Source organism: Castanea sativa, chromosome 6 (assembly GCF_040712315.1).
Source record: "Castanea sativa cultivar Marrone di Chiusa Pesio chromosome 6, ASM4071231v1".
In the NCBI taxonomy this organism is placed as follows: domain Eukaryota; kingdom Viridiplantae; phylum Streptophyta; class Magnoliopsida; order Fagales; family Fagaceae; genus Castanea; species Castanea sativa.
In genome coordinates this window covers 57,112,141-57,129,877 of record NC_134018.1, presented here as the reverse complement: position 1 = coordinate 57,129,877, position 17,737 = coordinate 57,112,141, and the positions used below count along the sequence as shown (strand labels likewise).

At 37.6% G+C, this 17,737-nt stretch overlaps 1 protein-coding gene across 1 annotated transcript; it reads left to right on the top strand.

Moving 5' to 3' along the window:
* The first annotated feature begins 2,630 nt into the window (after nucleotides 1-2,630).
* LOC142640245 (uncharacterized) lies at nucleotides 2,631-3,732 on the top strand. Its single transcript, XM_075814319.1, has 2 exons — nucleotides 2,631-2,774; nucleotides 3,094-3,732. The coding sequence occupies exons 1-2, from the start codon at nucleotides 2,631-2,633 to the stop codon at nucleotides 3,730-3,732; spliced, it is 783 nt and encodes a 260-aa protein (XP_075670434.1).
* The last annotated feature ends 14,005 nt before the right edge of the window (nucleotides 3,733-17,737 follow it).

Here is a 17,737-nt window from a genome sequence, read left to right as displayed (position 1 = left end):
CCAACAAACCCCAGACGAAGTTATATGCAGATCTTTCCCTGCCACCCTCAAAGGGGCTGCTAGGGTATGGTTTAGTAAGCTACCAACGTCTTCAATATCGAATTTTGAACACTTCAATGACTCTTTTTTTTGCCATTTCATTGGGGGGCAGTGTCACAAAAGGCCAACCTCTTACTTGCTAACAATAAGGCAATAGGAAAGGGAAAGCCTAAGGGATTATGTGAAGCATTTCAACAAGGTTGTGTTGGAAATTGATAAAGCTGATGACCAAGTGATAATGAAGACCTTCCATGCTGGACTCAACAACCCTGACCTTGTCTTTTCGTTGGGAAAGATGCCGCCAACCTTTATGGCAGATCTCCTGTTCAAAGCTCAGAAATACATGAACAGAGAGGATGCCCTTACTGCGAAGGGGCTAACTAGAAAACGGAAGAAGGAAGAAATTAGTGATTCCCAAGGTAAGAAGAGGGATCGTAAAGACTCATATTCAAAGACTAAGGCCAACAAAAGCAGTTCTGACACCCCGAAAAAGAAGATGAACTTCACCCCATTAGTGATGCCCGCAAACAAAATCCTGATGCAAATTTAGGATGTACCAGGCCTAATATGGCCCAAGCCGCTATGCACGTCCTCCAATATGCGTGACCCGAAGAAGTACTGTCTTTTTCATAAGGATCACGGTCATTACACTGACAAATGTCGAGATCTGAAAGAACAGATTGAAGAATTGATTTAACAGGAAAAACTCCAAAAGTTCATCAAGAAGGACCATTAGCCCCGGTCAAGGACTGACGACAAGCCTCATGACAATGCCAAGGATGATGAACGAGATCATTTAAAGCAGGCCGTGGGTGAAATAAGAATGATAACATGGAGACCTGTATCAGGAGGGTCATACAAGTCTTTGAAGAAGACTTATCAGAGGCAGATCAATAGCGTTCACATCAAGCATCTATCTTTAAAGTACCGACGATCAGAGAGTGATGACATCACATTCTTTGAGCGGGATACAAGTGGAATTAAGCAACCTCACTACGATCCGCTTGCCATTATGCTACAAATTGAAGGTTTCAACACAAGGAGAGTGTTGGTCAACAACGGGAGCTCCGCGGATATAATGTACATGACGGCCTACCAACAGCTGAGGTTGGACCCAAAGTGGCTTAGACCTTTCAAATCCCTGTCGGTCAGTTTTAGTGGAGATCGTATCTATCCAAAGGGTATCATCTCATTGTCAATCACAGTAGGAACACATCCAGCCCAGATAACAAAACAAGTCGATTTCTTGATCGTCGATTGCCCATCATCCTATAATGTCATCCTGGGACAACCTACACTGAATCGGCTTAAGGATGCAACCTCAACCTATTGCCTCATGGTGAAGTTTCTAACCCCACATGGGACAGGGGAAATATGCGAGGATCAGCTGCTGGCTCAAGAGTGTTACCAGGCGGTGTTAGCTTCCAAAGAAAACCATGCCTAGGTAGTAGAAGAAGATCCAAAAAAGCTTGCCTAAGATCTGGAAGATGTGAACCTAATAGAAGGAGACCCTACCAAGGTCACGAAGGTTGGAGCAGGGCTTGACTCAGCTCTAAAGAATAAGATTGTGGAGTACCTGAAGCAAAACTTAGATATCTTTTCCTGGACCTAGGAAGACGTGGCAAGTATAAACAACAAAGTAATAGAACACTGCTTGAATGTCGACCCTACCAGAAAGCCCATCCAACAGAAGCGAAGAGTTTTTGCTCCTGAAAGGAATAAAGCTGTTGTGGAAGAAGTAGAGAAGCTTTTAACTGTTGGGTTCATCAAGGAAGTTTTTTTACACTGAATGGCTTGCCAACGTCGTCATGGTGAAGAAGTCCAACGAGAAATGGCGCATGTGCGTTGACTATACAGATCTCAATTGTGCTTGCCCGAAAGATAGTTTTCCACTTCCCAGGATCGACTAGCTAATGGATTCAACAGCTGGTCACGAGCTACTGACCTACATGGATGCATTTTCAGGCTACAACCAAATTTGCATGAGCGAAAAGGACCAAGAGAAAAAGGCCTTTGTCACTAGCTAAGGGCTGTACTGTTACAGGGCTATGCCGTTCGGCCTGAAGAACGCAAGGGCGATCTACCAAAGGCTGGTGAACCACATGTTCAGTAAACAGATTGGATGAAATATGGAAGTATATATGGATGACATACTTGTGAAAAGCAGAAAAGCAGAGTTACATCTAGACGACCTCAGAGAAACTTTTGACACTTTGTGGAAGTATCAAATGAGGTTGAACCCGAAAAAGTGCGTATTTGGAGTCTTGTCAGGCAAGTTTCTAGGGTTCATGATTTCGCAACGGGGCATAGAGGTCAACCTAGAAAAAGTCAAAGCCATATTAGACATGACCTCCCCAAGAAGTGTGAAGGAAGTCTAGAGGCTAACGGGATGAGTGGTAGCCTTGAACATGTTCGTCTTTAGAGCCACAGATAAATGCTTCTAGTTTTTTAAAACATTGAAGCAGGCCTTCCAGTGGACGGAGGAGTGTGAAGAAGCTTTCCAGGCCCTCAAGGATTACTTATCCAAGCTATCGCTTATGAGTCCGTCTGTTGAAGGGGAAGATATGTTCCTGTATTTAGCCGTCTCCTAAATGGCCATGAGCTTGGCACTAATCCGTGAAGAGCTCAAGATCCAAAATTCAGTCTATTACACAAGTCAGGCTTTCCAAGGGACAAAAGCAAGATACCCAAGGATAGAAAAGTTAGCATTTGCAATGATCATGTCATCAAGGAAAGTTCGTCCCTATTTAAGCACACACGATACTAGTCATGATGGACCAACCTCTACGAAAAGCCATAGGTAGGCCAAATGTAGTGGGAAGAATGATCCAATGGGCAGTAGAATTGAGTTAATTTGACGTCGATTATAGGCCTAGAGCTGTGATCAAGGCCCAAGCATAGGCTAACTTTGACGCTGAGTTCACTATGATTGATCAAGAACCAGAGTCAGATTACTGGACAGAGTATACAGACGGGTCATCAGCAGTAGGCATTGGAGGGGTAGGAGTGATCCTCCTATCCCCTGAGAAAGATATCCTCAGATACGGAGTCTAGCTTCAGCTCCCAGCAACGAATAATGAAGCAGAGTACAAAGCTGTCTTGATAGGCTTGAGGATTGCAAAAGCCTTGGGTGTAAGAAACTTAAAGCTGAATTTTGATTCAAAGCTTGTAGTAGGGAAAGTAATCAACAAGTACGAGGCCGGAGAGGACCGAATGAAGAGGTACTTAATGCTTGCTAATCAGTTACTTTCTAACTTTGATGATGTCAAGATCACTCAGGTACCAAGGGAGGAAAACTCGAAAGTAGACGAAGTTGCTAGGCTAGCATCGTCAGATACCAATGAAGGACAACCCAAGTTGTACATGGAAGTGCAACACCTCCCAAGCATTGAAGGATTTGATGTGAGCTACATCCAATCTGGAGGGAGCTGGATGGATCCAATAATCACGTACATCAGGGATGGCAACCTCCTTGTAGAACCCTCAGAAGCCAGAAAAGTCAAAGTGAGGTCGTCCAGGTTCACAATCCTAAATGACAAGCTCTACAAGAGAGGATTTTCACAGCCCTACTTGAAGTGCTTCAATCCAGAAGATGTTGCGTATGTACTGAGTGAGATTTACGAAGGTGTCTGCGGAAATCACTTTGGACCACGGTCATTCGTTGGGCAAGTCGTCCATGTAGGATATTTCTAGCCAACCATGCAAAAAGATGCAGCTCAAATTGTTCAGAAATGCAACAAGTGCCAATGGTTTAGAAATGTGCAACATGTCTTAGCAGAACACTTGACCAACATCGCATCACCATGGCCATTCTCCACATGGGGAATTAATAGACTAGGTCCCCTACCCCATGGTAAGAAGCAGGTAAAATTTCTCATCATTGTGATTGACTATTTCACGAAGTGGGTGGAAGCAGAGCCTTTAGCAGTAATAAATGAGAACAAGATACAACACTTCGTGTGGAAAAACCTCGTTTGTCGATTCAGGATTCCACGGGTTATCATCTCTGACAATGGATGACAGTTTGACAGCCACAAGTTTAAGGATTTCTGCAAGGAGCTAGGGATAAGGAATCACTATTCTTCCCCTAGAACTCACAAGCAAATGGCCAGACTGAAATTACAAATCGGACTTTGCTTTAGCTAATCAAAACCCGACTTGTGGGGGCAAAAGAAGCATGGCTTGAAGAGCTTCTAGGAGTTTTATAGGCCTACAGAATGATGGTAAGAACACCAATAGGTGAGACGCCCTTCAAGCTAGCATTTGGAACTGAAGCAGTGATTCTTGTGGAAGTTGGAATGTCAAGTCTCAGAAGAACATGTTATGACGAGTGCAGCAATGATGAGGGCCTCAAGCTAGCTTTGGATTGCTTACCCAAGGTCAGGGATGACGCAGCTTAGAGAATGGCCCTATATCAGGAAAGGATGACAAGGTACTATAATTAGAGGGTAAAGCTGAAGCGTTTCAATCTTGGAGATATGGTTCTACGGAAGGTTTCATAAGCCACCAAAGATCCAAACGAAGGGAACTTAGGCCCCAACTGGGAAGGTCCATACAAGGTCGTCCGCTATTCAAGAAGAGGGGGCTACTACCTAAAGGATGCAAATGGGAAACCTTTGCCTCGTCCTTGGAATGAAGATTACCTTAAAAAGTACTATCAGTGAGGGAACGGACCTTCAGTACTAATAAGTTCCAGAATTTGGAACACCTCAAATATTCGTCAATAGATAAACAGGATTCCATTGTTTTCATGCATTTGTTCTATTTTCAGTACAACCTTGTTGAAATGCTTCACATAATCCCTTATGCTTTCCCCTTCCTGCTGCCTTACTGTTAGCAAGTAAGAGGTTGGCCTTTGGTGAAGTTGCCCCCCAATGAAATGGCAAACAAATGAATTACTGAGTTGTTCAAAATTCGCTATTGAAAATGCTGACAGCTTACTAAACCATACCTTAGCAACCCTTTTGAGGGTGGCAGGGAAAGATCTGCATATAACTTCATCCAGGGTTTGTTGGAGGTTCAAGATAGTCTTGAAGACCCCTATATGGCCGAAAGGGTCCTTCGTGCCATCATAAAACTCTAGTTGTGGCAAACAAAACTTTGGAGACAAGGGGCACTCCAACACACTGGCTGTGAAAGGTGAATCTGTTCGTTTAAGCATGCCATCAAAGTTCATTGCTATCTTCCCCTTCATGGCATTCTTTACCTCATCCAGCTCCCTTCGTAAACTCTTCATCATGTGATCATTGTCATGCGTAGACTGCCTAATGTATTCTGTTGTATCCTTTCCCTTGTTGTTTCCAGGGCTGTTAACTTCCTCGTCATGTCTTCTACTACTACGTCGGTGGTGCAAAGCATTACTGCCCTCGGGATGGGCTCGGTGCTTCAACTCTTCATTTTGCTTCATTAGCTCTTGTATATTTGCTGTCAGAGCTTGGATCTGCTAAGCCATCACCACAGGATCTGGGGGTGGTGCTAATGTAGAGTCCATCAAGCGGTAGGAGCTTTATCGGTAGGAACACAATGGCTTGAAAAAGAATCAACTCTGTTTCCCTATAGAAGGCGTCAAACTGATGAAACCGAAATTTGACCTTGTTAGTATGCTCCTCGTCAATGTCGATGGATGAGCTCCGATACCTGTTGTTAAGAAAAGAAAGGCAAAGGAAGTTTCATCGGCGTGTTGCCAGTTGAGAACACTCCGATGCTAAAGTTAACTAAAATGGCTCTCAAAAAATTCTCTCACAGGTGTATATCCAGTTTTTCATATATCTTTTACCTGAGTTGCATTCCCTTTTTATAGTTTGCTTCGTGTTGGTATAGTTATGTTTGTTAATGCTCCTCTAGGCGTTTTTCTCCTGAAGGAAACGCAACATTAATTGACAATGAAGATTCTATTTAAAGTGTAACGGATGGCTGTTGGGTCATCATTGCCTTTGTAACCGTTTCGGCATTTATTTACTCCTTCAATGTATGCAGGCCTGTCTCGTCTATACTGATGGGGTCTTGCTCCTTCACTCGTCCCGTCTTTAAGCTAGACAACCTTCACTTGATACTCGTCAACAATTTTAATATCTATTTATTGAAGGTGTGACAACGTCTATTCTAATCAAGCTATATTGCCACTAGGTCCATTTATAGATAGAATATGTAGTTGAACTTAAAGCATGTAATTATTTGCATCTCCTTATTCTCATGCATCTTCTAATCTATTTCCATTTTTTTTTCATATAATATACAAGTTAGATTTAAGTTAATCCGGTGATGTTACATCAGTTGATAAATTTTTATTAGATTAATATTTTTAAGACTATATCATTAGTATTATACATTCTGTTTATTCTTAACACGTTTGACATATATAGATCCTCAAAAAAAAAAAAAAAACACATATGACATATTTATATCAATCAAATTTTATTTTCCATTTAATGTATTATGTACTTTGTATAATTTAATAATACAAAAAAAAAAACTTGATTATAGATGAAATGCTTATTAATCTTTAATTATTTTGATATTTTGTAGGTATAAACTAGGGTATAATAAGACAATGTAATCCACGTCTCTTTCTTGTTTGAGGCGTGAATAGAAGATAATATATTCGATGTTGAATTTTCAAAACTAAAAGAAGGTAATGCTAGCTTGCCACTAGTCAATCAAGGGTTCATTATCTTCGATGTTGAATTTTCAAATCATGAAAAGAAGGTGATGCTAGCTTGCTACTAGTCAATCAAGGGTTTTGAACTCCTAGTAGGACTGCCATAGCACGCTAGAAAGAAAAATTGAACGCGCAGGCTTTAATGTTTGAACTTAGAGTCATCGTCGAGCTAGAAGCCACATTAATATTCACGTTCAACCCCTATAGTTAAGGGGTCAATTCCAAACCCAAAGCGACATGCCGACAACCACAGAATGAGTGACTATGACTTTGAATTGTTATGAAAAAATCATTACATACTAAGTTATTAAATAACATACAACTAACAAAAGCTATACCAACCAATTAGTGAAACTTGAACATAACTAATAATACACTATTATAATAACCTTGTAAAATTTATTATTTAATCGACCAAGTAAATGAAAAATGTAATCTTTTGAGCTTTTCATAATATGGATGTAGGATTTAAGTGTTGAATTATTTCAATTTTTTGTGCCAATAGTTCTCCTAATCTCTCTATCTTCCCCCAACATGTCATGTGCCCCTCCCCCATCTTCTTCATTCCCTTTCTTTTCAACTTTGTTTTTTTCTATATTATTCTTTTCTAGGTTGGCACTGCTTTTTCTCTCTTTTCAACTCTGCTACAGATATAAAAAGTTCACCCATTTTCTCTTATGGAAGTTACTCATCTAATATGGGTACACAACACTAAGAAAAGGGGGGATGTATGACAATTTCTATGAAATATTATTGAAACTTGTTCTTTTATTATTATTTTTTTTTCCTCTAGGTGAGGAGGTTTTGAGATGGTTGGTTCTTGGTCTTTTCAGTTTTCCTTTTATCCTTCTATCACTTAATATATTTTGTTTTCTTAATCAATTCGAAACAACCCCCAATACTGCGAAGGGAAGGAGGGAGCTATGACCCTTGCTGATAGGGGCAGTGAGGGGGGGAGGGAATTACCAACAAACTCCTTTAAAATAGGAGTAGATTAGTTTTTCCCTTACAAAATTTTAGAATAATTTCCCCCAATGAGATATGTATAAACTCACCCCTTGCAATGATAGGTATAACCTCATTGCAGTCTCTTTTCTTTTTTTCTTTTTTTCTTTTTTTTTTTTGTCAAAGATTATAACTGTAACATAATAATTGAGTATTGTATGTGGCATTTATAGCTTATCTCTTATATGTAAGTCAAGCTTCCCCAATTCACTTCTTCTTTGAGTTGTTTCTAGCTCTATTAGCCAAATAAAAAAGTATAATATGTTTTTTTTTTTTTTTAAACAAGGATATACATGGCGGAGAAAAAAAAAAAAAAAACTCACGGTACCTATGGCCTTTTCCCATATTACAACAATTTTTAAGTTCATATAGAATTCATCTTTCTCACAGCACTTCAACTTAGATTAATGGATGCCATATTTTAAATTTAAAATTATTATTTTTTTAATAAAACACACTGTACCATCTTCCCTTAACTAACTTTTTCACCCTCAATCTCTTGACTTTTTCATAGTTTTAGTGCCCATTTGGTAGAAGAGTTTGAGTAATGTTGTTTATAATTTTTTGAAATACATGTGGGTGAAAATCTGAGTGAAAATGTGTATAATATTGTTTAAAAACTGAAAATGTGTTGTTTAACTACTTTATCAAACAGGGCCTTAAACTTTAGGTTTTTGCTATAAACTCTACTTTTATAAATAATTAAAAGAATAGAGAAAGAAATTTATAATTCATATTAAGAGAAATACTATGTCCATAACAATTTTATAATATTTTCACAACAAATCTTATGTAACAGGTTGCTATTTACGGTTGCTATTTACAGTTGCTAGTGAGTAAGAAAATAATTTCAATGTTTAATTTAAATTTAAAATCTACAACAATTTGTCAATTAAGATTTATTATAAAAATATTATAGACGTAGCAGTTCTCTTTTTTAAAAACAATCAAGGCAATAAGGAGGTATATAACTTTTCAATATATTACTTTTTCTTTTTTCTTTTTTGAAACCACTTTTCAATATATTACTATAACACTTTCTGACTTTCACATAGATTTAAAGTAATCAAATTATATATTTAAACTTGATGTATCTAGATTAATATATTTAATTTTTTGTTTTCAATTGTGTCCTTTAATATTATCCTCCTCAACTAAAATCCTGACTCTTATTTTATAATATGGTCCCTTTGAAATAAAATCTCACTTAGCCACTCACCTCCAATATGGTATTCACAAGTTTGGTTGGGGTCTAAGGCAGCCGCGTGGGTTTATAATATACACTGCATTGAGATATGAATCTTATGAAATCTGTTTATTAATGATTTGTTTCATTTTCGCTACAATAATAATAATAATAATAATAATAATAATTATTATTATTATTATTATTATTATTATTATTATTATTATTATTATTATTATTTTGTCAATATTGATGACGGATGCTTGATGGGATTTTTTTTATTCTATAGAAAACAAAAAAGTTTTACCGGTGGAAGAGTAAATAATTTAATATTAATGTGTTGGTGGAGTTTTCAGACTACTCTTATGGCAAGTGCATAATCATGCTTGTTCCCTTCTCTAAATCAATGCTTAATTTTCTTCATGGGTAGCCAATTGAGAAGCTTCCTGCAATCATCAAATAATAAGGCAAATTTTTATCAAATAAATAAATAAAAAAAGGCAAATTCAATAAAACATTCAGTAGAAGATCGACATTCACTACCAAATTACAACGAATTTTCCTGTTGACATTAACATCAGATTTCCTATGTCCAAAAGCATATGATTTAACTTTATTTTTAAATTCATTCAGTAATAACAAAACCCAAAAAACTCTTTTAAGGTTAAGAATCACCATTTTATTTCTAATCTGTGTACCATTGATAAAAAGAAATGCAATTTCTTTAATTTTATGAAAATGTTTTCAGTAAGCAGTCACAAGAAAGTTGAATTTGGAATCTTCAATTAGATTTTGTCCATGATAAATGGAAGTAAACCCTTTTTCTATTTCTTAACAGCGAAGTAAACAATTATTTTGTTTTGTCAAACTGAAGTAAACAATTTTGAGAAAAAAGCAATTTCCTGGCAAGTTCGACACTGGAATCTTTTGGCATAATTCATTAACCTGCAGAAAAGTCAGTATAAGTCTTAATGTTTCAACAAATTAATTAAACTGTAACGTGAAACTACAAATACAATGCTTCCACAGATCAGAAAGCAAAATTTTAGACAAAACTTCGTATAATGCTGTGTTTGGTTGGGTGTAAAATATTTTTCAGGTGTAAAATAATTTCAGCTGAAAATATTTTTAGGTGTTTGGTAGCATTTTAAAAAATACTTTGGAAAATATTTTCAGGTGTTTGGTTGTGATCTTGAAAATATTATAGAAAATACATTTTTTACTTGTTGCTCACATTTTCTCACATTTTCTCAGCTTCCAAACAAATATCATTTCTCAATACAGAACAACAAAACCCAAAAAAAAAAAAAAATCATCAAATCCGGTCAGAAAAGAATGAAGACAGAGAGAGAGAGAGGCGACTGGGTTCGACGTTGAGGCGAAATCGCGCGGCGGAGGCGAAGGTGAGCACGATCAGACTGGGTTCATCAGAGATCGCGCGGCGATGGCGATGGCAAAGGCAAGATCGAACCGGCGCGGCGATGGTGAAGGCGAGATCGCGCGGCAATGGCGATGGCGAAGGTGCGATCTTGCCAGCGCGAGTTAGGGCGCGATCTCGTCGGCGCGGGTTGGGGCGTGATCTCACTCTCTCTACTCTCTCTTCGTGCTCTCTCTCTCTCTCTCTCTCTCTCTCTCCGTGCTCTCTCTCTCTGTTTTCTGAAAAACTTCTATTTGAAGGTAAAATAGAAATGAAAATTGTTTTACGGGTGGAAAGGGAGTATTTTACGGTCAATGCAAGTGATTTTCAGTTTGACTAAGTCTTTAATTGTTGCCAAACACACGCAAACACGTAAAACATTTTCTGTGTCTCCTTGCTATCCAGCTATAATGACACTGCCCCCCCCCCAAAGAAAGGCACTGTATAATGACATATATTGTGGTTCAATTCATATTTGTAGAAACATTAAAACCTTACTTGTGTGTCTCCTTGATATCCAGCTATGAGTTTATCTCAAAAAGTCTACGGAATGCAGCTGGGCGGGCCTGAGCGGCACATTGATTCTATCCCTTTTGGATATCCGGTTGGAATATTCCAACGATCCCACCACACAAAAAACAAAAAAAAAACAAAAAAACAAAAACAAAACAAAGTAACAATTTATTCTAAATGGGGAATCTTAAATGGTCAAATATCTTCTTCTCAAAAAAAAGAAAAAAATGGTCAAATATCTTGCTTGCCTTGTTGAGAAATCTTGGAAACAACGGCAAGAATAGTATTTAATATTCCGGCGACATTGTTTTCTATAGAATATTGGTACATGAAAATGAAATGAGGGATAGAATAAAGAACCTTCAATTTTTATTCTTCTAACGTCTCTAGAAGATCCAAAGAGTATAATATGATTAAACTACACAATTTGAAGTAATGACACTTATTTATTTATTTGTATATATTTAGGGAAAAGTTAATGGATATCCTAAAATTATTGGTTTAGGAGATATTATTGAAACTTTTTTATGAAAAAAAAAAAAAAAACTAAATTTTTTAACAGTTTTTAATTTTTTGATGAACGAGGATATTCAGACTTTTTCAGGTATTTGACTATTCTTTTTGATGTATGTAATCTCCCAGTCCCACATTTACTAAGTTATTACCGAAAAGAATCCCATGAGGGTGGCCTTAAGATGCTGGTAAGAGGTTTCAAACACAGATTTCATAGATATAATGAGACCTTAGGAACTATTAAACCAACAACCCCTTGGAGTTTTGATGGAATTTTAAATTTTCATAAAAGTGGTTTTAAAACTATCTTAAAATAGTCAATTAACAAATGTCTTAAAAGCACCTATTAACAAAAACTTTTTTATATACATTTTGAAAATTTTATATAGACGAGGATAAAATCAATACATCATAAGCAACAAAGATTCAATAACATACAATGTTTCTTCTATCCAAGTACTAAAATTAAAAAGTCCTTTGATATGTTGAGCTAATCCACGCTTAACCTTGTCACCATCATGTACGTTATAATACACGGTGTTTCTTATATCATAACAAAACCCTTCTTTTATAAAAATTTTGAAAAATCTATTTATACAAGGATAAAAGCAACACATCATGAGCAATAAAGCGATCAATAATATACAATGTTACCTCTATCTATGTACTAAAATCAAAAACACCTCTGACATGTTGGTTAATCCATGCATAGCCTTGTTACCAGTATGTTATAATACATGGTCTTTCCTATATCATAATGCTCAATTGATATATGTTATAATTTGTGCACAAGGAAAAGGGTATCACTGATAAAAAGTTATTGTGAGGTTCCGAGGACCCAAGGACCCAAGAACCCAAGGACCCAAGGAAAGGAAGGCCGACATACATTAAGCAAGATGCAGTAAAGGAGTAAGGGAGTTTACCCGGTGAAGCCCGAAGATGAAGTGGCATGGGCGCTGGTTACATAAGGGACATGTTGCAAATATCTGAATGTGGCAGGCTAATTTAGAAGGTTGCATTAAATGCCCGGCAACAACCACTCTGGCCGCATTAATTAGAAAGTACCAACTCAATCCGTTGCATTAATGTAGATATGACCTGAACAGTGACGATGGAACGCAAAGTTAGCACTTTGCTCCATTACCGACAGACAGATGTCAGGGGAAAAGCATAGTAGATTGCAAGGTGTAAGGCTACGATGAAAGGAGCAAATGATATAAATAGGAATCAAGAAACTACGGAGAGGAGACTTTTTTGTTGTTGAACCCTCTCTACCAAATGTATTGTATTTGGACCTTTAGTGAATAAAGAACAGCGAAGTCCTTAAGCTGATTTATGCGTTTTTGGTCCTTACAATTGCCTGGCAGCGTCCAAAGCATGACCCCATACCTCCAAAAAAAATGCCCTAGCAACCCCTTTGAGTTGGGCAGTCAAGCTATCCGAGGCCTTTTTCATTCCAGCATCGTATGCTGCTTGTTCTGCTGCGGCCTGCTCCTGTTCCTTGGTGGCAAGCAACCCTTGCACTTGCTTAAGCTCAACAACAGTGAGAGCGAGCCTATTTTGAGCCTGCTTTTGGGCCTCAAGAGCAAGGTTTGCTTGTGATTCATAGCTTTGTAGGGCAGCCTCAGCGTTTTTATGGGCTTTTTCTACCTCAGACAAGTGAGTGAGGGTTTCCTTTAAATTTAACTCGGCTTCTTTTTGTGCCCTCACTGCCGCCTCGGCATTATGCTCAGCTTTTTGGGCTAGATCCAGCGAATGGTCTACCCACTCTTCCGCCATAAAAGAAGCCTGGATCGCCTATAATATATTAGGATTAACAGAGTTAGTCATAACAAACAGTTAAGCTCATAAACAGAATGTGCAAAGATTTAGGAAATACCTTGGCTAAATCCTGTTTCAAAGACAGGAAGACTTCTCTCTTGCGGAATGACCGCAACTTAGCCATGTCTTCAGGAAGGCATAGAGCCTTCTCCAAACATTCAGCCACCAAGCTCGAACTTCCTTTCTTCGGATCCCTCAAGTTGGTGTCATCCAAAACAGGGTTACCCGAGCTGAGTGTGAAGTTGGGCCGCCAGGCTGACGCCTTCCTTGTAGACTCATTACTGGGGTCCTTCGACGAACCAGTAGGAGCAGCTTTTTTGGAAAGGGCTTTCCCAGCCCTGGTATCTTTAGCAGAAGGGTCGAGACTCTCCCCTTCATCGATTTCTATCACATTTTTGCTACTTTGGCCTCTTTTTCGTTTTTTGTCCGCCGCCTCCGAGGAAGGTGCACGAGTAACAGCCGGGGTAACTGGACGAGGAGGGACCAGCATCGCCGGTGAAGAGTCGCCTGCGTGTGCCTGCAGTAAGGCCAACAGGTCGGGCTCTTTCTCTTGAAAACCCATTGCGCTAGTCGACGGGTTGGAACTGGAAGGAGCGTCGGGGCGGTAGAACACTTCAAAATCCTTCTCTGTCACCTCGGGAGGATTTGGCTCGGGCGTGGCAGCTCTTTCCTCGGCGACAAGGTTAGCAGCTTGCTCCAAAGGAGGATAAAGCAATTGGGCGGCAAGTGGGGCAGGAAGCTGTGCGTCTTGAGTTCCTGCAGGCGGAGGTACGGGCAGTAGGAATCCCGGGGCCGCAACGTCAATTTGAGCTAGTCGTAGATCCCTTGCTCTTATTACGTTCTTCGGGCTTTGGAAACGTTTGGTGGATGGTGTGTATCCGAGGATGATGTGGGCTGCTCGGAGTTGTCCGTCCCTGTGTATAAATATTTCCGATCGAAGAATCCTGTTTAGATCGGCACGGTTCACAGCAGACAAGTTCGGAGCGGTATGGTAATCGTCTGCAATGAGGAATAAAATCGTTAGAATGAATACGTTAAGTAATACAAAGCACATAAAAGGAATTTGGTCAATCCTAAGTACTAGGTTAGTCCTCGGGAACCCTACCTGGCACCCCTTCTCGGGTAGGGCAGTGTAAGCCGTCATGCCAATTGCCCGAGATGACAAGGTAATCTTCATCCATCCCTTTGCTTGAATCGGGTAAACAAGAAATCAGCCTAACGGAGGGGATCCTACACTTCATATAGTACTTAGTCCTGTCCCCTTTTTGGCAGTTATATACCCAATTTACATCCTGCCAGGTCAGATTGGTCCCCATTTTTCGGTTAAGGGCGTCTGTACATCCTAAAATTATAAGGACATTTAGGGAACATAGCGAGGGGGTAAGCCTATAGTTTATTAGAAAGTCCCTAGTTACTCTACCCATAGGAATTTCCATGCCCCCCTCGATAAAGGCAATCATTGGAATCAAAACGGATTCAGGTGGCCGAGATACGAGTGGAATCTCTTCTTCCTCACAATACGTAATATCTACGTCATCGGGGATCCTATATCGGTTTTTAAAGGCAGCCTTCGCCTCATCTGTGTTCACTAGCTTAGCGTACCTACCCATTAATTCCCGCGACAAGAGGAGAAAAGCAAGCAAGTAGAAAGAAACGAAAGGAAAATGAACACACCTCTGAAGATCGCTTAAAGATGGTCCTCGGGAGCTCACTCTTCTTTCAATCCTTTAGAATGCCAAAATGAACTTCATCCAGCCTGAAGGTTTGCTTTTATAGGGGTAGGGGAAGTAGAAATAATGAGGTCAAAGAAATAAGAGCGGTAACTTTCCCGCTCATAATTAAGAGCGAAATTTGAGCCGTACATTATCCATTCAGCCGTAGAACGTGCGCGAAAAAAGAGGCGCCAGACTCCATAAATGCTACATCGTGAGATATGAGGCGCCAGACGCGGGTTATGGGGCAGTGAAAGGACGTTTGTACGTGTGAAAACCAAGGGAAGGTAAGAAGCGTGTATGAGAAGTTAAAACTTGGTTATTAAGTTATGGTTAATAACTCAAGTGTTAAAGGGGCTGTTGTGAGGTTCCGAGGACCCAAGGACCCAAGAACCCGAGGACCAAAGGAAAGGAAGGCCGACATACATTAAGCAAGATGCAGTAAAGGAGTAAGGGAGTTTACCCGGTGAAGCCCGAAGATGAAGTGGCATGGGCGCTGGTTACATAAGGGACATGTTGCAAATATCTGAATGTGGCAGGCTAATTTAGAAGGTTGCATTAAATGCCCGGCAACAAATTCTGGCCGCATTAATTAGAAAGTACCAACTCAATCCGTTGCATTAATGTAGATATGACCTGAACAGTGCGGAACGCAAAGTTAGCACTTTGCTCCATTATCGACAGACAGATGTCAGGGGAAAAGCATAGTAGATTGCAAGGTGTAAGGCTACGATGAAAGGAGCAAATGATATAAATAGGAATCAAGAAACTACGGAGAGGGGACTTTTTTGTTGTTGAACCGTCTCTACCAAATGTATTGTATTTGGACCTTTAGTGAATAAAGAACAGCGAAGTCCTTAAGCTGATTTATGCGTTTTTGGTCCTTACAGTTATCATTATCTTTAGGTGAGGTATTTGAGATTTCTTAATTAAATTCAAACACATGTTGTATTTAATTTAATTATTTTTGACAAATAATTTTTTTAATATATTTTATTGGTCAATACAACTATGCATTTTAACTTAACTAAGAAATCTATGAACGGCATCTAAGGAATTTGTCTTTGTCGTTAATTGAAATCAATCCATTTAAGTCTAAAATCGTAGCCAAAAGTCATGTGGCTCGAGGTTTTAATATCTACTAGTGTTTCCGAAAACATTTAAAGTTCAAAACTCCTCACTCCCAACTATTGAAATATTGTTAAAAAAAAAAGAGGCTAAAATATAAATTGTATCCTCTAAATTTGGCTGTAATTTATTTTCATTCCTCTAATTTTATTTTCATTCGATTGATTTCTCTAAGTTTCAAATTTGTTTAATTGAGGTATGTCGTTTAATTTCGTTAAAAATTTGTAATAAATGATTTTTTTTTAATTTTTTTTTCACATAAAAAAATCTATGAATTCTATTGAGTAAATTTGAAAATTGAGAATTTAATTAAATCAAAGCAAAATTAAAAAATAGATAAATAAATAAATTTCAATTAAATTTAAAGGGTACAATTTACATTTTAGCAAAAAAAAAAAAAAAACTTGCATATGTCAGCAGCATTTATTCAACAACCCACGCGTAAGTGTCCCACGCAATTAATGAGTTGATTGATGATTTTAACTCATCCTAGCTAAATATATCAATCCATAAAATAAATAAATAAATAAATAAATCTCACCTCATCATGCCCAAATTTAAAAAGACCTTTGATATGTTGAGCTAATCCACACTTAACCTTGTCACCATCATGACCATTATAATACACGGTGTTTCTTATATCATAACAAAAACCCTTTATTTATAAAAATTTTGAAAAATTTATTTATACGAGGATAAAAGTAGTACATCATGAGCAATAAAATGCTCAATAATATACAATGTTTCTTCTATCTACGTACTAAAATCAAAAACACCTCTGACATGTTGGTTAATCCATGCATAGCCTTGTTACCAGTACGTTATAATACATGGTCTTTCCTATATCATAATTGCTCAATTGATATATGTTATAATTTGTGTACAAGGAAAAGGATATCACTGATAAAAAGTTATCATTATCTTTAGGTGAGGTATCTAAGGTTTCTTAATTAAATTCAAACACATGTTGTATTTAATTTAATTATTTTTGAAAAATAAATTTTTTAATATATTTTATTGGTCAAAACAACTATGCTTTTTAACTTAACTAGGAAATCTACGAACTGCGTCTAAGGAATTTGTCTTTGTCGTAAATTGAAATCAATCCATTTAAGTCCAAAACTGTAGCCAAAGGTCATGTGGCTCAAGGTTTTAATATGTACTAGTGTTTCCGAAAATATTTAAAGTTCAAAACTCCTCACTCTCAACTATTGAAATATTGTTAAAAAAAAATGCTAAAATATAAATTGCATCCTCTAAATTTGACTATAATTTATTTTCACTTCTCTAATTTTATTTTCGTTCGATTGAGTTCTCTAACTTTTAAATTTATTTAATTTAGGTATGTTGTTTAATTTCGTTAAAAATTTGTAATAATTTTTTTTTTCACATGAAAAAATATATAAAATCTATTGAGTAAATTTGAAAATTGAGAATTCAATTGAATCAAAGCAAAATTAAAAAAATAGATAAATAAATAAGTTTCAATTAAATTTAAAGGGTACAATCCACATTTTAGCAACAAAAAAAAAAAAAAAAAAAACTTGCATATGTCAGCAGCATTTATTCAACAACATAAGTGTCCCACGCAATTAATGAGTTGATTGATGATTTTAACTCATCTTAGCTAAATATATCATTCCATAAAATAAATAAATCTCAATTCATAATGCTCAAATTTAAAAAGACCTTTGATATGTTGAGCTAATCCACATTTAACCTTGTCACCATCATGTACGTTAGAA

Bases quoted from the DNA above. Each gene is read 5' to 3' on its own strand.
- LOC142640245 (XM_075814319.1), top strand. From the start codon at position 2,631: ATGGCCATGAGCTTGGCACTAATCCGTGAAGAGCTCAAGATCCAAAAT. The intron at 2,775-3,093 runs GTTCGTCCCTAT...TACGGAGTCTAG, and splicing joins TGATCATGTCATCAAGGAAA to CTTCAGCTCCCAGCAACGAA.